We start from the raw sequence: 26,548 nt of genomic DNA, 5'->3' as shown, positions 1-26,548 counted from the left end.
GTGAATTCTACAATGTTCACATAACAACGAAACCACCTAAGAACTCACTTCTCAGAATTTATCCCCACTGTTAAGTAGCACATGGCTGTATTAAATTCAAGGGAGTTGTCAAATATAAAAATTCTTACTACTTGAATTCCTTTTTCAATAAAACCCAAATGTCCTATTTAACATATTTTAAACTGGCAATTTCTATTTTTATTTTTATAGTTCTGTGCCAAATAGTATGTATTGCATGTAGTAGGCTCTCAATTAAGTGCTGATGGAGATAAATGTTGACATTTTCTCATCCTTTTCAGGTAAACAAGCTCTGGGCAAGTTCCCGTAAGTAACTGGAAAAGTTTCTTCACCCTCTATATTAAAAATTTATTAAACACTCACACCTAAGAAGGCACTGGGCAAGAATTTCATATAATGTAATCTTGCCTAATCCTCACAACAACATTCTGTGGTCAATTTTTTTTAAAAAAATTTACATTAACTGATTGATTATTGAGAAAACTAAGGCCCAGAGTGCTTTTGTACCTTGTAAAAAGTCTGATTAAGAAGCAGAGAAGATTTAAACCTAGATCTTACTGACTCCAAAATCATACATCATTCTGCTTTCCAACAGAGGCAGTACTTATTGGAATCATATGATCTGGGATACAGGCTGTTGTACTCTTAAAAGTCTCCAGTTAAAACCACTTAGATAAAACTACTAATAGACTGAGGGTTCTAGTAATAGTCTTTTATATTTAAAATCTTTGCTTCATCTAAGATTTGAGCTTTATTTTTCCCAAAAGGGTAGCTGGTTATCCAATATGCTTTACTGAGTAATATCTCTCTCTTATTGTAATCGGAAATGCCACCTTTTTCATAAACAAAATCTCCATACAAACTATCTAAATTTTGGATTCTCTAGTCCACTGACTGTTCTTTCAAATACTTTTTAAAATAAACAGGCAGAAATCTAGAATTTTTAGGTGAAATTGCTCTAGTTTTAGAGGTAGTTCATTAAAAATAAAAACATACATATTTTGTGTATCCAAAAGAACATGTTTCAGGACATCTGTCCCCATGGGCCACCGTATCTGCCTTATACCCATACACATTATCTTCTGTTTTCTTTCAATACTCGTGACCAATTATCATAACAACCTTTATTTCATGATTATTACATTCTTTCTTGATGGCCTAGGTTTTCTTCTCCAACCACTTTATAATAAAAATTTTATACAGAGAAAATTGAAATATATTTACAGTGAACCTATATACTAAGCACTTAAGATTTTACCACTACCATTTTACTTGCTTTATCACAAATATATCCAGTCCTGTATGCATCCACCCCTTTATTCATCTTATTTTTTGATGCATTTCAAAATCAGTTAGACATATGCACACTTCCCCCAAATACTCCCACATGCATATCATTGACTAGAGCTCAGTATCTGCTCAGCTTTTTTTTTCTTTTGAGGTCAACTTTCCATAAAATACACAAATCTCTTTCTCTTTCTATGAGTTTTGAGAAGTAGGCACCCATGTGAAATTCAAGTGCCTACAGAGATACAGCATGTTACCACCATCATCCCAGCAAGTTTCCTCATGTCGCTTCCATGTCCCTTTTCCTGAGGCAGCCACTGCTCAGGTTCTGGATCCCACTACGAATTAATTTTGCCTGTTCTAGAAAATTATATAAATGGAACTTTTATGTGCTTTCTTGTATAAGGCTTCTTTCACGGAGCATAAAGGTTTTGAGATTCGTCTGTAATATGTGCATCAACAGTTTGCTCCCTTCTTTTGCTAAGTAGTACTGCATTGTAGGAATATACCACAGGTTTGTTTATTGAGTCTAGTTTAGACACTGGGACTATTTTCAATTATTAGCTATTCTAAATGTTTTAGCTGTTATAATTGTACTCTACTAATTTTCTTGTTAACTTAATATATCCCCCTGTAATATATCTTCATCTACCTGGCTGGGTGAGAAAACTTTCAACCAGAGTTAACTCATTTATTGTTTCTCCTGACCAATTTCAAATAAATAGTATACCTTATTTAACACAAATGATCTGTTATCAAAATGTTCTATGGTTTATGATAGTTACATTATACAGTTGCATTCACTGTGAACATTCACCAAATTGTACACTGATTTGCACATTTTTCAGTAGATATGTTATACTTAAAAAGTTTGTTGAAAAAAACTATATGAACATTTTCCTAATGGCTTATAAGAGACAACACTTTAGTTTCTGTTTTAACCCTCAGCCCTTTGCTCTATCAAGTGCTTAGTAGTACCGTAGCCCCCTTTTACCCACGACTTTGCTTTCCGCTGTTTCAGTGACCCATGGTCAACCATGGTTCCAAAATACTAAGTGAAAAATACCAGAAATAAACAATTCATAAGCTGTAACCTGTGCATTGTTCTGAGCAGCATGATGAAATCTCACACCATCCTGCTCTATTCTGCCTGGGATGTGAGTCATCTTCTTGTCCAGCATCTCCAGACTCACAGGCTACCCACTCATTAGTCACTTAGTTCCATCTTAATTATCAGATGGACGGTTGCGACATCACAGTGCTTGTGTTCAAGTAACACTTATCTTACTTACTGATGGCCCCAAAGTGCAACAGTGATGCTGACAATTGGGAGATACCAAAAGAAGCTATAAAGTGCTTCCTTGAAGTGAGAAGGCGAAAGTTCTCAACTTAATGAGAAAAAAAAAATTGTATGCTGAGGTTGTTAAGATCTAGGGTAACAATGAATTTTCTATCTGTGAAATTGAGACGGTAATAAAAGAAATTTGTGCTAATCTGCTAAGAGACTACATTCACATAACTTTTATTATAATACAGTTACAGTTGTTCTATTTTTATTGTTGTCAATCTCTTACCTAATTTGTAAAGTTTTTCATAGGTATGTACATATAGGAAAATATAGAATATACTGTGTTTAATATCCATGGTTTCAGGCATTCACTGGGGACCTTGAGGATCTGTGGATGGGAGGGAACTACTGTTTATTAATCCTTATCCTAGGAAGTTATATTTTTAAAGTAGCTGACAAATCCCTTTAGTAATCCAAATAGCTTACCCCTTAATTTATTAATCTGGGAAACTGAGGTTTCTATACATTATTCTTTTCCCTTAAAAATGAAGGCCTTTCCACTGCTAACTTTAGTCTTATTGCTTTCAGAATACTTCATAAGATGACATGCCCTTCCTTTAACTACGAGAATATGGGAAGAGAAAAAAAAGAACGAAAGAAACATCAATCATAATACTGAAGGGATCAAAGTTTTCCCAACCCAAAAGGAACCTTTTGGGATACTGATTTTAAGCTGGTTATTAAGAAACAAAGACTCAGCAAGAACCTTTGACCCTCCGCCTTTCCTGCCGAAGGGAAGTCAGACGGGATGCCCTGCTTCAGGAAGGGAATCTTAACATACTCACTTTACAACTTTCATCTTAGTCTAGTAACAGTTAAAGCACGGTAGACAGGAAAGATCCATGCAAACATCTATTCTGCTAAACTCTCCCCTCGATTCCACTGTTTTCGGGTTGCCCAGCAGGAATTTGTCATACGTTCCACTCTCTCTTGGCTACCTATGAATTGCCTATTTCCCTTTGAAATCCCACACCCCAGCGCCCCCCTTCTCCTTTGTCTAAAATGGCGTATAAACCTCAACTGCTGAATGCCTCTTTGGGTCTCATTATGACACCCCTGAACGGACATTTGTATAACAAACTTTGAACATTTAGTCCTGTTAATCTGCCTCTGTTAATTTGATTATTAGCCCAACTACAAGAATTTACAAGTGTAGAAAAAAAGTTTTTTATGGCCCCACAATGTTTTCCTGTCTTATTTATGTCAGAACAGATAGTAATCTGTATAACTTCAAATCTCTCTCTGTATGGAGCAGCACTTTATATTTGCATGAAACTGAAATACATAATATGAATTTAACCTGTAACTAAAAAGCTGGTAATAGAACTAAAGATTCCACAGTATCTGAAACAATGTACTCTTTTATGTCATTTCAGATTCATTGATAATGGAACACACTGTTATTCGAAAACTCATAAAAGGAGATAACAGAAAGGACCAATTAATTTTGTTTGCCCAGAATGCCTCATTGTTTCCAACCACATGTACTTGGGGCTTATACTCATAATACTCTACTTCGTAACCAATGGGGTGGACACACAGGAAACCAAGCCTTGCTCTCTTCAAAATATTCAGGGTAGACCAGCAGACAGTCACTATAATTGTGTTCAGTTGCAGGAAGATGCTAATCTGGTAAAGCTAGTCTGTAGGAGACTAAAAGCATATACCAAGAAATGCAGGGCAAAGGAGAAAGCTTTGCAGTGTTCATAATCCTTGTTCTAGTAATTCCTAAACCCCTGCTATATTCCTGTTTTTCTTGCTGTATTATTATGTAAGAGAATAAATTTCCCTTTGTTTCACCTTGTTTAAATTAGATGTTTGTGATTTGCACTGAGAGATCCTAAATAATAAAAGATATATCTAAAGTAAAAAGATCAACAATTGCTAGAATGGAATATACAAGGTCTGTCCAGAAAAAGTCCAACCATTGTTAATATAACAAGAATGATTTGTGCAACATTGAAGTAACCTAGCAGCCAAGGCAAGTGCACTGGAATGAGCATGTGTGAACAATGATGCCTTCACTGTACTAAGACGCCACTGAGTGAGCATGTGTATTAAGTGGCCATCACATTTAAAATAACTAAGCAAGTAGAGCAATGAATCTGCATCAAATTTTGTGTTAAGCTTGAACATTCCTCCACAGAAACTATTCTGATGATTCAGAAGGCGACAGCGATGGGCAATTTGTGATTGGCAGCTTCATCACAACAATGCACCTGTTCGTGCGTGATCTCTTGTGCAGAGATTTTTGGCAATACATCAAATCACCCAGGTGACTAAGCCCCCCTACAGCCCAGATTTGATGCCCTGCAACTTCTGGCTTTCCCAAAACTAAAATCACCTTTGAAAGGGAAGACATTTCAGACTGTGGATGAGATTCAGGAAAACATGATGGGGCAGCTGATGGCAACTGGGAGAACTGTGTGAGGTCCCAAGGTGTCTACTTTGGAGGGGACTGCGACGTCATTTCCTGTGTACAAGGTTCCTTGTATCTTCTTCAATAAATGTCTCTATTTTTCATAGTGCATGGATGGATACTTTCTTGACGGACCTCATATACATAAAACGATAATGGCATAATGAGCAGCATCAAGTCATGCATATGACATTGGAGGAACAATATTTTACTGAGAAAATGCCAAGATTAGCAGCTTTCTTGAATACTGAGAATAATATCCCAATGTGCATATTATAAACAAAGACACACATTCTGTAATTTCCAAATTTTATTTCTTATAATTTACCTAGTTTCAGGACATAATCATGCAATTATGGTAGTAAATGACCTACAAAGGTTATCTAAGTCCATGATACCAGCAATTCTTTCGTAACAGCAAGATAACATGTAAGAACTGAATTAATTTTCTTATGTAGCACAAAGACCGCTCACAGGATTCCGAACATCTTCCACTTTAAATTACTAATCCAAATGCAGACTCAGGCCAACAGTAATTGAAAATGTGTGAAAAGAATTCCGACACTGCAATAACACAGACAATGCTTAAAGCATAAAAGAACAATTAAATTCAGGAATTATGGTTCAGTTCAAAAACTGATGTTATAAAAGACCATAATAGTAAACCTATTTTACAATAAAATTTATCCTTAGTTGGATATGTTCACAAACTCTTCTTGGATATGGCATGAGGTCCACAACATACTTTCTTAAACTAAATTCTACACACATGTAAAGCAAAAAAGGTTAAAATAGTCACAAATGATTAATCTCGAAGTCATATGCAAAAAAGGACTATTTCCTTACTTGTAAAGCATCAATGCTTAGTGAGATTTTATTGCATAATACAGCATTTTCTTCAGCTTGATTGTGCTGTCTTTATCTTTTTATCTGGAATGACTAGGCAAAAGATGGCCTGGTCATAAGTTAGTTTTGTTTTGATTATATGGTATTTACAGCATGATGATTTAACAAATTCTAGAGTCAATCATAATATTCATCACCTGAAGATGAACTCAGGCCCTTCTTACTATTTGTGGCATATCACCTTCTTTCACAATTAATACTACCATCAAAGGAGCAACAGTCAAAGTAAGAAAATGATAGGAAGTGAGAGTAAGAAAGAAATGAAGATTTAGTAGGGACGGAGCATGACAGTATGGTAAAATGATCCATAATTCAAACCAACAGGAGAACTGATAAACTGCATAATAGAGGCTATGATGGTAGATAACAATATAAAAATATTCTTTTCATAATAAAAAGACTTTGAGAAAAATAGCACTATATTCCAATGTCAATCACGCTTTGTTATTTCTAAATCACCACTGATTAAGACTGAAATTTCTCTGTAGCCACTTCATGCACATTTAGAAAAAAAATCCAAGTGAAAACACAAGTTTATAGAGGGGGACATATAAACTACATGTGGAATCAGAAAACTGGAGGCCATTTAGACAGAAATCATTAATTCAACTAAGACTGCGTGCTTCCTATGTGTTAGACCACAGAGGATGCAACAAGGAACAAATCAGGCAAATATTCCTGGCCTCGTGATGCTTACATTCTAATGGCTATTAAGAATAGCCATTGAAAATAAATCCTTTAAAAAGAAGGGAGGCGGGGGGACTACAGCTCAAAGCCATGCAGTGCCTCCCACTTCCCAGGGCCACAGCTACTCGGCATCAGCGCAGGCTGCAACTCGCATCTGCTGGGCCTATTCCAGAGACTTCATAATAAATGACGGAGTCAATGAGAGGGGAAAAACCTTTAATGAAAAACCTAAATAATAAGGAAAACCTATCTTACTGTCTCCTTACTGGATTATAGAACTGTCAACCAAAACGGAAGGGATTTAATTGAAACAGAGACTGCACCAAATTTTAGAAAATACTTATGCTAAAGGCACTCTGCATTAGACTCTAAAGATGCGCTTAATGAGCTAATAGATACTCTGTCTTCTCTAATATCTGAAATTACCGGAATACTTTTACTCAGAGGCCTATTTAATATGAACTAGTGGTTACAGCTCATATCCTAGTGTCCGCACACACACACACACACACACACACAAATTTTCAACATAATACCATCATCTCAATTTGTATTTTTTGCCTAACTCCAAAGAAAGGCTCACAACTACATTAATAATAGACTTAACTACATTATCATCCCGAGTAGGTAAAGGAAAATGGCTAAGGTGCTAAGAGTTTGCATATGAAGGCAGTATTAAGGTGACATTCTTCCAACAGTGTGCTTGCCACAAGTACAACAGTGTGTTCTCTCATATGGCTTAATATCTATTTCATGTTTCTCAGCTATTAGCCAGTTTAAAATAATAAGCAGAATAATTTTATGTTGAATTAAAATTAATATCAGACTTGAAAGTTGAAAACAGAAATGGTAAAAGAGAAAGTTGATAGATTTGAAAATTTGTCAAAGAAATGACCACATTATGGAAAAATTCTTTCAATTCTACAAATGCCTGCTTTCATTTTTGAATCATAATCATAGTGACTTCTTAACTTTATTTAAAACAATTAAGAAGGTAAAAATTAGGAGGACTAGATACTTACACCACTGGGAAGGAACTGAGCATACTTTACATGAGGTGAATCAATATCCTTTCTAGAGATGATCAGCGTTATTTACCATTCTGTGGAATAAAGACAGAAAATTCAGAAATATTTGTTAATCAAGTATTGAATAAAAAATTTAATTATACAACTCAAGGATATTAACATTTTAACATCAGCTAATTGTGTCTTTAAAATTATGCTGTAATTTTAAAATGAAACATTGGTTTGAAGCCAAATTTTAAAAATAGAAAAATACTAGTGATAGTTTTAAAAATTATTTACTTGGAAAAAGTACTGAAAATCAAACCCCCAAATGTTAATCTGTTATCAGATACCACCCAGAGAAACAGATTTAAATACGCAATGGAATATATATGTTTATATGACAATCAAGATAACTCTTTGATAATAATATCACTGCATTTATGTAAAATTCTATAAACAAAAAACACACCACAACATGATTGCAGCTAAAGGCCTTAACTGTGTGGTAAATTCTGGGGTCTCATTCCAAGTATATTATGTATTTCATTGTTAGCCAAATCTTGAGTGACTGACTTTTCTAAATCTCAATTTTCCCATCAATCAAACAGGAATAGTAGATAACTGCTTCAACAAGCTACAAGAAGTTGAATCATTTTTTAAAAATGGTAATGATAAAGTACCTCACAAACTATCAAGTATCAGAGGCTATTACCTCATTTTAAAGACGAAGAATATCAATATTGTATGTAGATTACTAAACACAGTGTAAGTTAATAATGGAGGGACTAAGTTTAGTACTTTCATTCTATGATTGCATTCTACTGCTTTATTTGCCATGACCCCTTTCAATTCAGACATATATGTTAACAAAAAATGAAACCTACTATTCATGGTTTAGGAGCTAAGTAAAGATCATGTATCACTGACTGAATTTATTAGCAGTTTCAAACCATAATCTATAGAGGCAAATATTTCCATTAAAGTTAAGATTATTAATTAGATGAAAGTTTTAAATTTAAATGTTGATGTCAAAAACTCTCACATTAAAATACACATTCAGCACTGAAGTATATTAAGCAAGATCAAAGTGTCTAACAGTGACTACTGATACATGCGAAATGTACAGTGTAAAGTTAGAAACCTTTCACATTTGCATATCTTAAATTGTAGCTTTAATAAACTTCCTGTTGTACTTAATTTTCTTGCTGACTTGAGAAATACCTATCCTAAAAAAGTAGATATGGTGTTTTGCCATGGTCGATGTGGCTCAGTTGGTTGGGGTGTCATCCCACAGACTGAAAGGTTGAGGGTTTGATTCCCAGTCAGGGCAGTATCCATGTTTCAGGTTTGATCCCAGTAGGGGAATGTACAAGAGGGTGGCCAATCGATATTTCTTTCTCTCTCTCTCTCTCTCCCTACTCCCTTTCCTCTCTAAATAAAACCAATGAAAAAAAATGTCCTCACGTGCAGATAAAAAGAAATAGATACAAAGTACAAAAAAAAAAATCTACTGAAAATGTTACTGATTGCATTTCCAAGGCAAAACAGCAACACTAAGTCACAAAACTGATTACTGGTCAATACATTTTTCACTCTTGCTCAAATCCAGTTAAAATATACTAAGTAACTATATACCCTGGCATTGGCACAAGGTCATGAGTAAGATATGATCCCAGCAGTGTAGAAGCTTATTAAACTGTGGGGGAGAGTCAAATAAACAGTAGACACACAACCTCTAATATAAGGCATAATATGAATACCCTAAACATATACAAAGTTTCTGAAAGTAACAATTAAGAAATTAATTTGTTACAAAGGATAAGGAAAACTTCTTAAAGTGAGATCTCAGCTGTTACATGAAGATTAGAATAAGACTTGCACCAAAGGTGTAAAGGGAGGTTAAGAATCACTGGAAGAAAAATTCCAGGGAGAAGGAACAGTTAAAGGAGATTATGGGGCATGTTTATGAAATAGAGTAGAACCAGACACGCCTCTCTATGTATATGAGCATGGAGAGAAACCAGGTGGTCAAAAGTAATGAAGCTGGGCTAAAGGATGGGTATGTATAAGAAAAATAGGTAAAAAAGGACAAATGCATACATTTCTGCAATAAAATTATAAAAGTTCTTACTATCAGAAATGGACTCAATTATCAAATGATTAGTTTAGGGTTGTCAAAATCCTACACAATGTCAGGTTGAGCAATGAAGAAAAGCCTGCTATCAGCAACGTTGACCCTTTATGAAAAACAAAACCCAAAAAATTCATTGGGAATAAGAACCTGTACATGCTGTGTTACCCATATATGGGTAACACAGGTGGTAAGAAGGCTCTCTTTACCCTAGTTTTTCTCTTTAATATAAAAAGCAGTAACTATGTAAGGTAAAAGAAGAAGTGAACTTCAAGAGACATACAACAAAAGGTGTCTGCCTCCCACTCCACCCTCTTCTTTTCTCTTCCACCCAGACACTAGCTGCAATTTCTTCATACATCTCTGTACACATGTGAGTATGACTTTAGGATAAATTCCCAGCAAAGGAATTGTTATGACAAAGAGTGTATACATTAAGTTATGATAGATAGATTTTATCAAATTGCCTCCCAAAGAGGCACCAATTTATACTCCCACCTTCGGGAAATGCTTAATTGTGAATCCAGTATGTCAGTGGTGATTTACAATTAAATTTACATTGTGCAGCTAGACATGTATCTGTTTCACTCGATAATGGTAAACACAGAAAGGGCAGAATATTTAAATAAAGAAATAAAGACATAAAAAACAAGGCACAGTCAGCAAGTAAGCCACCATTGCAAACATCAATCATTAAGACCCTTAAACCCAGATTTTGATACAAAAAAGAATTCTCAGAAGTTTGAAGCAGCTATCACAGAGCCCTTCCACTGCTCCTTCAGCACCTCACACAGAACCCCGCGTTATCTGTCTAAAATATCTATTTAAAAGCAAAAACAAAAAAATGTGTTAATACAGAAGTACACAGCTTCATGATCCCGTAAGTTTGATATTATTAGTACTTCCAATTTACAGATGAGAAAGTGAATCTTCTTCCAGATTAGATACACATCAGAAAAACACACACAAATATATAAGCAAGCCTAATATATGGTGGTTAAAAAAACTCCACCATAACAAATAAAAAGTGAACATCCCTACCCTTTACCTCTGAGTCCTTCTGTCCAAAGATAAATACTACTAGGCTTCTTCTGAATCCTTACAAAGATAAGAAATAAATACACATAGAACTGAATATATCTAAGTACAATTTTAGTGGGGTTTTTAGAAACTTTTTATGAAAATCTGCGAACACGTACAAGGGCAGAAAGAACAGAGTAATAATTGTACCCATTGTCCAGCCTGAATAACTCACAACTCCCCCTTCCTGCTCCCCTGGATATTTTCAAGCAAATTCCAGACATCTTATCATTCTAAACATACGATTATTAGAAAGCTTTAATAGCTGGTTTCCGAAGCCAGGGTAGATTAGATATAAAAATTTATAAAAATGGTTGGGAAATATAAAAAAAGGATTTCAAACAGGAAAAGAGTGACAACTGCTTGAAAAGGAAAATATTAATGAAAACAACTGTTAAATTATAAATATAGGGTGAGGCACACGTAGGTTTACAAGAAACGCAGAGTTCATTCTTGCATTATTATTTACTAATCACTGCATTACTTTCCATAGGAACAACTGTAAACTGTATTTTGCCCTACCCTATATGTGCACGTAACAACACTGACACATCAGAGAGAGTAGCGCCTCGGATCTTTGTATCAAAAAGGCAGTAAATTATGTGAGTGATACACTTATTTTCAAATCTTGAAATGGTTAAAAGTTTACATTTTAGGAAGTTAATCAGAAGTTGTTTCACTTCATGTCAAACATTCTTCCCCTTGAACAATGCCAGATAAATGAGGCCTTACCACATTTAGCTGTGGACAGTTTAAGGTGGAGAATGGATGGTCACATGTGAAGAAAACAAAATCACAGATATTAGGAATTAAAAACTCAGATTAAAATACTAATCTCTCAAATAATGCCTCTAGGTAGCTTAAAACTGTAAATAACAAATATTAGCACTATTTAATGAATACTTCCCTGGGCCAGACACTCACTGGGTTTTTAGATGTACGAACTCATTTAATCTCACAATCCCCTGAGGTGGGTAATTAAGACAAAACACTACTTGCCCAAGGTCAATCAGCTAATGAACTTTCTTACTGGAACTCTAATTGAAGTACTTTTGTTAGGCTTCAGATTAGGTATACTATTGATTTTCATTGTCTGGAGCAAATGTTTGATTATAATAGGTACTGTTCAACAAGCTGCGCAACAGACATACCATATTTTGCATGTATAATATGCTCACATCTATAATCACACCCATGTTTTTGGCCCAAACTTTCAGGGAAAAAAATCTTCATTTTTATTTATTTATTTATTTATTTATTTTTATTTATTTATATCAGAAACAAAAATGATTATTGTATTCCAGGGTATTATTTTGCATGTGGATATCATTATTGCTTTTTACAGTCACACTTTTAATGCATAAGCATAAATAAAAGAATTAAAAACACTTATATAGATACAGAATTAGTACTACCCATGTATAAATGTGCATCTTCATTTTTCCCTCAAAAATTTGGGCAAAAAAAGTGCACATTATATATACATGGCAAAATATGGTACTTCTATCTAATGGTTTTTTAAAAACGTCTAATGATGTTTACATTAAGTTTTACTCATTATGACTCATGATTAAGGAATAAGTATGTCACATACCATGGAGATTTCTATTCCAAAAGGTTTATTACATATACTAATTGTCAGATTTCTGAAGACCTATTGATACTCATCTAGCTTCTCCTACATTTCCAGTGACAGGAAAGTTTAATGGAGAGAATTACTGATAAAGATATTCCTTTTATAATTCTAAAACTCTGTTTTGTAACTTCAACCCACTCAACTGGCTAAATCAATAAAGGCTAAATTTCTTCTCTTCCACAAGGTAGCCTTTTAAATATCTGCATAATTTTGGCAAAGAGTCTCCATGCTAAATATTCCCAGTCCTTCTTCTAGTTTGACATGGTTTCATTTGTCTTTATCCTTTCTTCTCTTAATAAGTGGCTCCCCAAATTCAACACAAGACTTCTCCAGTGCGCCTAACCACAGCAGGACACAAGGAACTATTAGTTCTGCTCTCCTGGACCTAAAATTACATTACTTTCTCCCACCAAGAAGTCATTTTTGTGTTGTTAAATTTGAGACAAAAGTCTTGTACATTAATTCAAGAAGCAGTAATTAAATATCTATGATGTAACTGAACTAGGCTTTCCTTTCCCAGGGCCTAAAATCCATTTTTTTTTAAAAGCAAAATAGCTTCATTTTTGCTTTTTCTAAGCAAATTATTACTAGTTGATATATATTTAGGTGACATGTCTATAATGTGTCATTATTGTCTATTATCTGTACCAACTCCTAAGGTAGTTTCTGGAACATAAAAGGCGCTATGTTTGTTATAGTAATTGAACTAACGCATGAACAGATAGAAAAGGTTGGAATATTAATATTCTTTATGGCTTCTGGAAAAGTCTCTCTAGACTACTATGCTTCACTGCTTAGATGAACTTGAAGCTTTATCAATAAATACAATTTATCAGAAGAGCCACATGACTGACTGCCATGTGCTCTCTAGAATTTACTGTGATAGTCTAATACAGGAATTCTAGGTTTTAATTAAACGATGTGGTGGTTTTTTATATTAGCCTTAATATGTTCCCTACTTTTCTTCATTATAAAATAAGTATATAACCTGAAAATAAAAATACCCATTTCCCTATTAACAAGAGGTCACTGGTAAACTTTATTGACTATTTTTGTAAAATGTTAGGGAAGACTTACCTTTAGGACGGAGGCTGAGCCACCATCTCTGTCTCTGTAGGTGACCTCAAGGTACTTGACACCAACCATTAGCACCTTTATACCTTAGTCATTTTACAGGCCACTTCCCTTGTAGCTTCATTATTTCTGAAAGAGTTGTTCTTATACGTACTCTGTGGCTTGATTTCAGATTTTTTGATTCATTTAAGTTAAGAACACATCTATGGATCAGCTGCTGCTTATGCTACAGTATTAGCATCCGCTACTATTAAAGTCTCAAGGTGTTCTATTCCCATGGGGTAGTTACTGTTAAATTACACATGATCCGACTCCATTCTTAATGAATTTCAGTGCAAATATATTACAGCAAACAGTACTTTCCATGTCAGGACAGTTGTTCCCAAACTGTGCTGTGCATCAGAATCACATGGATGTCTTTTAAAAGCACAGAATCTCTAGCCAATTCTGGACCTACCAAATCCAAATAACTGGAGGTAGAGGTCCAAAAATATTTTTAAATAGCTCCTGAGGTAACTCTACTTGGAAATTACTGGTTTAGAGGACAAGAAAATACTCTAATAATGCAATGCCATGTCTCCTGTGTAAAGAAAATGTCTAGGCATAAAGATAATTTTGAGTATAACGTCACCCAAAATCACTCATATTTTTCCCATACCAACATTCTAACCTAAATAAACTTAGTTACTCATAATTGAAGGCAACTTTGATAGCAAAGCCACTCATAAGTATTTCCAAACTAGTTTCTCTAACCTCCACTCCTCATCTTACATAGGAAGAACCTGCCCTAGCCAAGGATTCTCCTAGCCCTCTAGAATTGGAATGCCTTCTTACCCCTTTCCTTTCTACCTGCCTCTGTGATTCAATAAGACAGTAAACCTCCCTCTACAAACTCTGTGCTAGTACAGTGCCACAAATATATATTGCTATACTATATTATGATAATTCATACACAAATCTTTCTCTCCTAGACTGTGAGCCTCCTAAGAGCAGGGGTCATTTCTTATCAATTGTAGTTCTAGCTCCTATCAATGTGCTAGCAACACTGTAAGCAGTAAATTAATCTTTGCTTAGTGAAGAAATAAAAGAAAATGCCTATTTTCAAGTCTTAACTTAGATAATCTTTAAGGTTCTGATACTAAAAATTAACACCAGAAGATTCTATGTTGCTAAATTTTAATATAATGCAATTGGAACATTGTATAAGACACTTGATAAGCACTTATTAAGTACCTGTTATAAGCTAAATGCTGTGCAAGTGGTAAGGATAAAAAACAAACAAAAAACTTTGCTCTTGACAGTTGGGTAATATGAGTGAGTGTTCCCAGGACTAAGGAGATAGCCTGTCGCTGGTTTACAGTCTATATCACAAAGCCCCTGGAGCCAAACTCTATTAGAACATTTAATGCCTCTCAGGTAGCTAAAATTGCTAGACTGAGATTTCATGAGTTCAGCAACTCCATGTTGCTTAATCTATAACAGTTTTCCAGAGTTCACTACAACAGAAAAACTTAAAATTTGAATGGCAATCTCCTATCACCTTTATAAATAATTTTTTAAGTCTATGTGACTGTCGTTCAAAAAAGGGACTACCCCTTGGACTAAAACAAACACATGAAATGAACTATTCCTATTGGCATACATCTAGAATATTTTGATGTAAAAATTTAACAAGTTACTCACAGGAACAGCTCAGATGCCCTGATCTATTGCTCATTCATGTGGCTCTTCAAGTCTTTACTCTCTTTTGCAGGCAGAACATATAACACACTGGTAAACAATTACCAGAGCAAAACTTGTGCTTCTGTACTTCTGGAAGATCCAATATCTTCTTTTTTATTTTGCATTTCCCCTATCGCAGCAGTTTCCCAATGTATAATAAATGTAATAATTATAGAATTAGAGTAAGAGATTTCATTAAGCTAGACTAAGGTGAGTCATAAAATCTTATATTAAGCTTGAATTGATGTTAACAATGTTCTCCTATCACCTCGGCTTACAGATGAGGAAAAAAATCTGATAATAGGAGCCAGAAGCTCTGACTCCCAGGTTAGTGCTTACACTAATTTACCATTGAATAAAGGCAAAAATCCCAGTCAGTCATTCAGAAACTTTGAGTCAATTAAATGCATGTTATGTAAAGGTTTTGTGAAAAGTTATAAATAGCAAACAGAACCGATCCATAGTTGAACCTAGGTATTTCCTGCAGAGGGAGAATTTAACATATTTTGAGAAATACCATTTTTTTTAAAGTATATTTTATTGATTTTGCTATTACAGTTGCCCTATTTTTTTCCCTCCCCTTTATCCCTCTCCCACCAGCATTCCCCCTACCCCCCACCATTAGTTCATGTCCATGGGTTGTACATATAAGTTCTTTGGCTTCTCCATTTCCTATACTACTCTTAACCTCCCCATCTATTTTGTACCTACCAATTATGCTCCTTATTCCCTGTACCTTTCCCCCCATTCTCCCCTCACCTTCTCCCCACTGATAACCCTCCGTGTGATCTTCATGTCTTCAATTCTGTTCCTGTTCTAGTTGTTTGCTTAATTTGTTTTGTTTTTTAGGTTCAGTTGTTGGTAGTTGTCATTTTACTCTTCATAGTTTTAATCTTTTTTTCCTTAGATAAGTCTCTTTAACATTTCATATAATAAGGGCTTGGTGATGATGAACCCCTTTAGCTTTACTTTGGGAAGCACTTTATCTGCCCTTCCATTCTAAATGATAGCTTTGTTGGATAGAGTAATCTAGGATGTAGGTCCTTGGCTTTCATGACTTTAAATACTTCTTTCCAGCACCCTCTTGCCTGTAAGGTTTCTTTTGAGAAATCAGCTGATAGAGTCTTATGGGAACTCCTTTGTAGGGAACTCTCTCCTTTTCTATTGCTGCTTTTAAGATTCTCTCCTTAGCCCTGGCTGGTGTGGCTCAGGGGATTGAGTGCTGGACTGTGAACCAGAGTCACCAGTTGGATTCTCAGTCAGGGCACATGCCAGGACCCCAGTAGAGGGCGTGCAAGAGGCAACCACACATTGATGTTTCTATTCCCTTCTTTCTCCCTCCCTTCTCCACTCTCTAAAAATAAATAAAATCTTTAAAAAAAAATTCATCTTTAATCTTCAGTAATTTAATTATGATGTGTGTCTTGGTGTGTTCCTCCATGGGTCCAACTTCTTTGGGACTCTCTGAGCTTCCTGGACTTGCATACTATTTTCTTCACCAGACTGCGGCAGTTCTCCATTATTTTTTCAAATACGTTTTCAATTTCTTGCTCTTCCTCTTCTTCTGGCACCCCTATGATTCAGATGTTGGAACACTTAAAGTGATCCTGGAGGTTCCTAAGCCTCTCCTCATTTTTTTTAATTCTTGTTTCTTCATTCTGTTCTGGTTGAATGTTTATTTCTTCCTTCTGTTCCAAATCATTGATTTGAGTCCCAGTTTCCTTCCCTTCACTGTTGGTTCCATGCATATTTTTCTTTATTTCACTTTGCACAGCCTTCACTTTTTCCTTTATTTTGTGTCCGTATTCAATCATTCCTGTGAGCATTCTGATTACCAGTGTTTGACTCTGCACCTGACAGGTTGGCTATCTCTTCATCAGTGAGTTGTATTTTTTTCTGGAGTTTTGATCTGTTCTTTCATTTGGGCCATATTTCTTTGTCTCAGTGCACCTGTTATGTTGTAAGGGACAGAGCCTTAGGTATTCATTAGGGTGGGGCAACCCAATTCTCTGTGTTTTGGTGCTATATGTGGGAGAGGAGTCAGAGAGGGAACAATGTTGCTTGCTCGGCTCTTGCCCCACTTTCAGTCACTTCCCCCGCTACCTACAAGAGAACTGGGCCCTTCTGGTGCTGATTCCCAGGTGGGTGGGTTTGTGGACCTTCTAGGACCCCATGGGTCCCTCCAATGGACTACTTTGTGAGTCTGGAAATTTATCCTGCAGCTGCAATCCCCACAGGTTTTTTGAGCCAGATGTTTTGAGACTTTATTTCCCCACACCAAAACCTTGGGTTGTGTGATCTGTCTCACTACCCAGTTGTTCTTCCCGGCTTATCCGCACGTGAATGTGGGACTGCCCTGTCTGCCAGCCACTGCCTTGACACACATCCTCTCAGCCCTGGCTGCCCATCTCCGCCCCCCCCGACCAGTCTGGATGAATGTTTCTTCTTTAACTCCCTGGTTGTTGGACATCCATACGATTTGATTTTCTGGCAATTCTGGTTGTTTTTTGTTTTTAAATTCGTGGTTATCCTTTTGGTTGTGCGAGGAGACGAAGCGTATCTACCTCCACCTCCGTTATGGCTGGAAGTCAAGGAATACCATCTTAAGGAAAACCATACAATGAGCTAATTTTTTGGTATTTACTTTCTCTATAGGCACGTCTTTTTATGCCTCAGTCCTGCATGATCTTGTATTTGTTCATTTAGGCTTTCAACAAATATTTACTGAGCACCTGTTACATGCTTGGCACTAGCAAATAAGCAATGAACAAAACAAAATCCCTCTTCACATAAAGTCTACATTCTTGTGATAGAAGGCAGTCATTTTTTAAAAAAGTCAAACATATGGTATTCAAATTATAATAGGTACAATAGAAAAAAATAAAGCTAATAAAGAATTTAAGGATTGTGGGTGGTGGGGTTACAATTTTAAATAAATAGAGGCTCAGAGAAAGCCTCAGTGAGGGAGTTCAATCAGAGTAAAGACCTGAATGAAGTTAGGAAGGAAGCCATGTATATAGGGAATGGAGCATTCAAGATCAGGATCTTGAAGCAGAAATGTCTGTCATGCTGAAAGAACAGCACCTAGAACAATATGGTTAGAGTTGCATGAGCAAAAGGTAATGTATTATTAGAACATGAAATCAGAGAAGTGAGAGCTACTGGGAGGATCAGATCGGAGAGGAACCTCTAGTTGAAGATTTCTACTAAAAAATACTAAATACCATCTTAGCTATAGGGATTAAATCAAGAGCCTTAATAGCAATGACCAATTTAGAAGGAAACAGCATGAACTGCTAATGGTAGAATTTATGATATCAACAGGTTAGTAGAGATGTTATTTTCGTACATTCCCAGCATCCATTAAATTGTACTTCAGAGAGCATTATCAACTACTCTTAAGACTAGCTTTGAAGCATCGTCTTGTCAATTTACTAGGAGGTAAGTGCTGAAACAAGGATGAGAAGGCAGGGGATGAGGGAATTCATATGCTTTCCACTGAACAAGAAGTGGAGAAGTGTTTTACCTCCCATATCTCAGGAGGATATGCTAATATATAATTCAAAATAAGGAGGTTAGCCAATCAGATCATGTTCTATATCTGAAAGTTGAAGTGAAATTCCAGGGAGCCAACTTATGCTTTACCCCAATACTTGTAATACTGTAAGCATCCCAAGAAGATAGTCTCTTTCATTTTCCATATTCCCCACAATCCACTACAGTTATTTTAGGACCTCACATTTTGTACTGCCTGACTGAACAGGCAAAAGGTATCTCAAGTCATGAGAAAAGGCTCTCCTGAGCTCTCCCAACCCGAGTTGGAGAACATACAGCCTTCTCACACTCCTGTCTTTAAAACTTGGCACTGGATTTAACCACCACAATTTTGTCTATTTCTCTTATTCCTCTGTATCTCTCATGACCTGCCCACTCCCAGCAAGATTATGTACTGCACTCCAGAATCATAATGGCTTACCTCAATTTTATCTGCTAAAGTCTCCATATATTTCAGATCCCTTATTCTAAATTATTTTTGTCAGGTATCTCCTGAGATCATGAGTTCTCAAACTATAGTGACAATTATAAAGTATAATGCACCATGAAAACACACAGGATTATTTTAAATTATTTATTAAATGTTACCAAATACAACTAGGTATCAAAAGCATCCTCTGTGCTATATATTTATGTCTAATTATATGTGACAAACCTTCTTCAACCTTTGGAATAATTTTTAGACTCAAATCAATTTCATTTTTTTTAATATTATGTCTAACCAGCATGAAAAATATACTAAATCTGTATCTCCTACTCTTTATTACTTCCTTTATATGAGTTAATTTATGAGTAAAAGTAAAGATTTAAAAATACCTACCAAGCTCACTCAGGTTAAAGATAATCCCTATCAAAGGCAGAGAATGACTTAGTCTTAAAATTCTGAGTTTATACTTTATGCCATATCCCCAAATACTAAATGTAAGATAACTTCAACATATAACTAATAGGTTATCCCTTTAAACTGAACTTTATAGCTGGAAAAATGTACTCTATTTGGTGAACTAAAACAAAAGACAAACAAATATATACTAAATCAAGAAGTGCCAATTACACTCCTTGGCAGGTTCTTTCAAGTGTGACCTTCTTTATCTTATTTAAGACCTTCTCTTTCTGCTGCTTTGTTAAACCATGGTTTCCAACTGCCTCACCTACCTCCATTCTTACTCATGTTACACATGGTTAACCAAATAATCTTTCTAAAATGCAAACAGGGAGTAGAACTGAATAATACAAAGAATAAGAGACCTGAAGCAAGACTATTTTGTGCTTGAAAAATCAGGTTTTACCACTCGTTAGCAGTTTGATCTTACACAAATGTCTTAATCTTACTAAGACCTGGTTTCCTCCTCTGAGAATTTTGGACAATATCCAACTACAGGGGTCCAGAAGAGGACTAAATAAGATAAAGTAAAAAAGCCTCCTAAAAAAAGGCACCCAGAAATGTTTAACTTGCCCTTTTGCAAGTTTGAACAGCCAATTTTTCAAAAACGTATCACATCCTAGAGGAAAACTAATTTAAGGAGAGTATCAGAAAACAATGTAAGGGCTGGAATTGAGAATATAGCTTTCTAGTTGGGAAGTTTATCTGGAAAACTAAACTATAATGAGAAAGTATTTTCATGATTTGCAAAAATCCAGAGTTAGGCAGATAGCTCTAAGCTAAGAACTTCCTGGACACAGCTTGCTCCCCACCCCACCCCACCCCACCCACAGTAATTGGAAGAACACATTGTCTCAAGTGTCTTTTTCAAAATTCAGCTTTTTATAGTGCCTATAACTAACCTTTTAATTATTCTAATTATGAATAAATGACTGTGACTATTTGAGAAAAAGCATCTAAGGCAGTAGTTTCTAACCATCTTGAAGGAATTATTTTCATCTCCAAAAAGCTGTGTGGATTGGGGCAGGCACAATGGAACTCTCTGACAAGAGAGAGGAAAGAGGTGATACTGACAACTGTATTCCTCTTCAGTGAGAAATCCTGGAAAAAACATGGAATAAAAAAAAGGCATTAACAGAAATCTACCAGGTAAGAGTTTTTGATCCAGTGGGAATCGTGATCCAATGGTTTCAGGCTTTGGCCTGAATTAATTCAGGCCAAAATACTAAGTGTAAGATAACGTCCAATATCTCATAGAACAAACTACATTCAAAGAATGCTATGAATGGAGACAGAAAAACTCTTTCTTTCTAATAGTTTTATATTATTACTTATAATATCTATGATCATGTTCCTCTTTCCTCTTCAAACAGTGACCAAAATCTAGAAAGAATCCTGGTAGAGATAGGGGGAACATAATAAATATCCCTGTTTTCAGTATCTGGCTGTTAACATTTTAACAGTCTAAAACACAAAAATGCTTGTTAAAGGCATAGGATATGATGACTAAATGAACAGAAATGTGACTTTAGAATCTCATTTTTCTGTATCTAACTGGAAAACATCAAGATGAAGGAAATTTCAAATAAAGATTTGGGAAAATGGACAATGATGATATACAGAACTGAATATTTAAGAATTAGTGGAACATCTAGAGTCAGTATCCAGCTGAGCAGATAATGAGGAACTGAAATATGTGGGAGTAAGAGTTCAAGTAGTAAAACCACAGAGCTGCCTCTGCAGGTACAATTAGCAGAGAGCATAAAATGAAGGTTTAGAGAGTTGGATCAATCCCACGGATGTGTTTTGCTTGGTCTATAAGGTATTTAAACATCGGGAGACTAAATATAAATAAAGAGGCTTTTATTTTTATTTTAAAAATTGCATCTCTGTCACTGAGTTACCAGAGTTTGTAATCCTTCCTGTGCCAGCAACTGGAGAGAGGTGAACTGTTCTTCCCCTTTTGTATAAGGAATGCACCCTCCAGTTCACTGGTCCCTATTTCTGACACTAAGTAGCAACAGCCATTTAACACTAGCATATACTGTGGTTTTCTCCATGATAGAGTATAATTCTTTATAATTAGATCTTTGTGAAAAACAAAAACTAAATCTATTTTTTTTTCCTTAAACCTGGCCCACTTATTCATATCTCTTGGGCACTGTCTGAGCAATTTCAACAAATAAAATGAGGTGGTGATAAAGCTAAGTTTCTTTACTGAAAACGGATCTAGAATGTAAACTAGACATCAAAAACAAAACAAACAAAACTTCTTCAGAATTTAGTAACTGAAAATGTAGCAGATTCCAAAATACATAACCTTTAACCTAACAATTTCAGTTCTGGGAATTTACTCGCTAGATAAATACTCATGCACAAGCAAAATAACATGTTCAATGTTATTCTCTGCAGCAGCATTTGTAACAGGAAAAAATGAGAAACAACCTGAATATCCACCTTTAAGGAGACTAGACAAATAAGTTATGGTATAACCTAATCATACAACATAGCCATAAAAATAAAGAAATCCCTTATGTGTCAATATGAAAAAGACTTCAAGTGAAAAGAACAAGGGAAAGCAGAGTATGTATGTATGTATATATATACATACTATATCATATCATATATATGATACATAGGTATCATACTATGATATATATATATATATCACAACTGATTATATATAGCAGTTGTGAAAGGGGAGGGGGAGTACAGTGGGGAAGAATCCATAGTAACTATACATAGACTTGTTTATACATGCATAAAGTATTTCCGGACGGATACAGAAGAAACTGGTAATGATGATTCCCTCAGCGAAAGGAACTTGTAACTGAGGAATGGAGGTGCTAGGAAACGTCCCTGGATATATTTTTGTATCTTTTGAATTTTGTAGCAGGTGAATAGGAGCATATTAAAAATAATTTTAAAAAAATATAACAGGTTGGCTGAGCTGATTACAAGTATGGTTAAGAATTCTGCAACAATCAAAACTAGTAAGCCAGTGACCCCTCTCCACATGGATGGTATTCTACCTTTTAGTTCACAGATGATGGAAATTTCAGCAGAACCTAGAGAAATTAAGGGGGTAAGCAGGAGAGTGAGAGGAAATAAGGACAATGGAAGAAATGACATGGTGTCTTTTTCCATCTAGCTCTCCAAACTGCTTTTGAGCCCAAAATGAGTAAAAGGGTAGATCTAAAAGATAAGAAACCTTTTCAAGAGACTGTGAAACTGTAAGCACAAACTCTGCTGCTTTGGGACTTTGAGACAGTCTGGTACAGAGACCGGGATGGGGGGAGCAAAGGGGGAACAGGACTCTAACTCGGCCCTGAACCTCCTGGTTACCCTGAAGACTGGCAGCTCCGAAAGCACTAAAGACAGGATGCCTGGCACCACTTCTATCCCTCACATTGGACCCAGCGACAGTGGCAGTGATAAGGCACCATTTTGGAGCGGCTTGAAGGGGATGGACTTCCCAAGGATGCTGTAGGAAAAGAACATTTACTTCTCTTCCTAGATACATGTTACATTCCATTCGAGGACTCCCAGAAACACTTATGGGAACTATGAAGAGGGCTGGGGGTTTGTGAGAGTAGGAGGGAACTAAAAATTGCACTCCATGTCTACATAGGTGATGAAGCCTGGAAACAAGTAAGCTACAAAAACATCAAAGGACTGTGTAGGGGAGTGAAAGAACAGAAAACAATACTCTGCCAAAAGAGCCAAAAGGAAAGTCTTACTGGATTTTTTTTTTTTTAAGTTAGGCAATTGCTCATTGAACAGGATGTAAAAGAGAAAAAAGCATGAGGATGGCTGGAAAGAGGTTACTCAAGGCTCTGCTGGGAACCAACACACTTAGTTATGCAGTACCTACTTTCCGAAGTGAAATCTTTCAACTGCTTTAAAATGTTTCTTTTCTAAGCCATTGAAAGCAATGAGATCATGTTCTTGATTAAGTGCCAGGTTTTCCCCCTGCAACCCAGACTGCTGAAGTTAAAAAGAAGAAAAATTAGAGGGAAGGTAGGAAGAACTGGGAACAGAGAAGGAAAAACATAAATACATTTAACCAGGCTAGGGAGAAAATTATGGAATGACAAAATATAGTTTTAAAAGTTGAGAATATCTTGCCCTGTTCCAAAAATACAAAAAAAAAAAAAAAGTATCAATTCATTTAACTGATTTTTTTCCTATCCCATTTTACCCAGAGTTAAGGTAACATATACAATCCCTTTATGCCTTCCAACACATAGTGTAAAGTAATTAAAAATACATAGATAAGCTATTTGTGAAAAATGCGGTTTTTACTAATACCACAGGACTTGTTGAATCATAAAATGAATTTGAAGTCTAGTCTTAGGCAATTTTGGTTCATATGTTTTTCACAAGTGGAATAAATTGTATTCACTACCTTAAACAATGGATAGTGAGAGAGAATTTCTAACCTAAGAAGTCAAATGTACAAGAACTAGAGATTAAACTCCATCTCACAATGCAACTCCTATGGTTTACAGAATAAATAACAATAAAATGGTCTATGAATTATACAGTTGACTTTTTTAAAATAGATTTTATTTATTTTTAGAGAGAGGGCAAGGGAGGGAGAAAAAGAGGGAGTGAAACATTGATGTGTGAGAGAAACATTGATCCATTGTTTCATGCATGCCCCCAACCACAGAGCTGGTTGGCAGCCCAGGCATGTGCCCTGACTGGGACTCAAACTGGCAACTTTCGGTTTATGGGACAATGCCCAATCCACTGAACCACACCAGCCAGGTCTATGGTTGACTCTTGAACTACAGGGGTTTGAACTCTGCAGGTCCATTTATACATGATTTTTTCAATAAATACTATAAATGTATTTTCTCTTCCATATGATTTTCTCAGTATTTCCTTTTCTTACTTGATTTTAAGAATACAGTATATTACACATATAACATACAAAATATGTGGTAATCAACTGTTTATGTTACTGGTTGGATTCTGGTCAACATTAGGCTATTACTAGTTCGGTTTTGCAAGAGTCAAAAATTACACACAGATTTTCAACTGTTCAGGGACCAACATCCTTGCGTTGTTCAAGGGTCAACTGTACTTTGTATCCATGACAGTCTCTTTCACTGACATCACTGGCTTTTTAATGTAATTTTATATTTGAATAAAACTTTATACTTTTCAAAGTATCTTCATATTTTTCATTTGCTGTTCACAACACCCTGTGAAGTAGATAGGACAAGTTTCATTCAGTTTTAGATAATAAAACATATACAGAAAGACTAAGAGAAAACTTACAAGTCAGTTGTAAGCAAAGGATCCAATGTAAGGGTCCAGAACTTCTGGTCTCATATGTGTCAAAGTGGTATCTGTGGACTACTATTCATCTACTCAATATTTATCAAGTGATAACTGCATCCAGGTACTATAAGCAATATGCATATATATACTATATGCAATAGGAATATAATAGAGACCAAGAACATACATAATTTCTACCCTCACTGAGCTTCATTTTATGGGAGTCATTATTTAAATAATTATACAAATACATGGCAAAGCTTCACTTGTGTTTTAAGTGCTGTGATGGGGTACCCAGTGCTGTGAGAACATATGTGGGAGAGTTGAGTTAGGACAGGAGTCACTAGGGATTAGTGACAGGTCAGTAAAGGATTCTCTTAGGAGTTAATGATAAAAGCTCGGATCTGATGATAGCATCACACAAAAAAAGAAAGAAAGGAATCACTAATTCTAAGTGAAGGCAACATTGCGTGCAAAAGGCCTAATCTGGGAGGGGCCGTGTAAAACGCGAGCAGTGTGTTTGAAGGAAGAGCAGTATGTGGGTGAAGAAAGCCTGACCCCAGCTTCCAAGGTGACATCAGTATTCCCGAAGTGACCTTAGACAACAGTAAGGTTTGAGTGACTAATGCCCTACACTAATGATTATTTCATAAAATCCAGATGTTTCACTCAGGAACAGAGGGTGGATTAAAAAGAATGCAAAAATAAGGGAACTGCTATATCTATTAAAAAGTTGCTCAATTACATGAATTCTTGGGAGTTATATCACTTTTAACTTAGGGCACAACGAGAGAATTTATGAAGGTGGTGACATCTGCTCCGGGCTTTTAGAGGTGGATTGAATTTCCATAGAAAGAGGATAAAGAGGCTACTACAGATAAAGAGACTGAAAAGATACCCCTTGCTGAGTTCATAGGTACATGACTATTTTATTTTAATGTAGCCTTTCCTAAGTGGTACTTTAGAAATATCATCCCCATAATATCTTGAAGTTGCAGAGGTCTCCGAACTTACAAAGCTTTGTTTAATTTTATACTCCCAACAAATTCCATTACGTTCAGGAATACACATTAATTGTCTCAATTTTGCAGATAAAGAAGGCCAGCTGAATAAAGTTGATTTCTGCAAGGTCACATTTCAACATTGCTCTTTCCTTTTAACATTATAGATTCATGATCATCAGGATGTGAAACTCATATCAAAGTTTATCTGAAACACAGGGAACTGAGGAGGCTTAGAATACCAGGCACTTAAGGACTATACTATGATAATTTCAGGCCAAAGCCAGTTATCCCAGCTTTATTTAAATGAAGATAATGTAGTAGGCAGGTGGTTTTCTCAGATAATGAGAGGAGACAATAACAGAGAAAGAGAGAGACTCAAACAAGTCACCCCGATGAGACCTAATAACTGAGGTACTTTTAAAAAGCCGTGGATAAGGGGCTAAAAGAGGGAGAATGGGGTAAAGGGGAGACAAGACAACTAGGCAGCCCAATATAC

General features: G+C 35.8%; 1 protein-coding gene across 8 annotated transcripts in view; it reads right to left on the bottom strand.

The window, feature by feature from the left end:
• HMBOX1 (homeobox containing 1) overlaps positions 1-26,548 on the bottom strand; it is a 165,683-nt gene that overhangs the window by 90,710 nt on the left and 48,425 nt on the right. For all 8 annotated transcript variants that reach the window (XM_054576023.1, XM_054576026.1, XM_054576024.1 and 5 more), the window contains exon 2: positions 7,688-7,767. In XM_054576023.1, the coding sequence (XP_054431998.1) occupies positions 7,688-7,710 (23 nt within the window). In that variant the 5' untranslated portion in view covers positions 7,711-7,767. The remainder of the gene's footprint in view (positions 1-7,687; positions 7,768-26,548) is intronic.

The sequence above is a fragment of the Pteronotus mesoamericanus genome, unplaced genomic scaffold (genome assembly GCF_021234165.1).
Source record: "Pteronotus mesoamericanus isolate MK-2021 breed Mesoamerican mustached bat unplaced genomic scaffold, CSHL_Meso_final contig_32, whole genome shotgun sequence".
NCBI lineage: Eukaryota > Metazoa > Chordata > Mammalia > Chiroptera > Mormoopidae > Pteronotus > Pteronotus mesoamericanus.
This window is presented reverse-complemented; position numbering and strand designations above follow the sequence as displayed.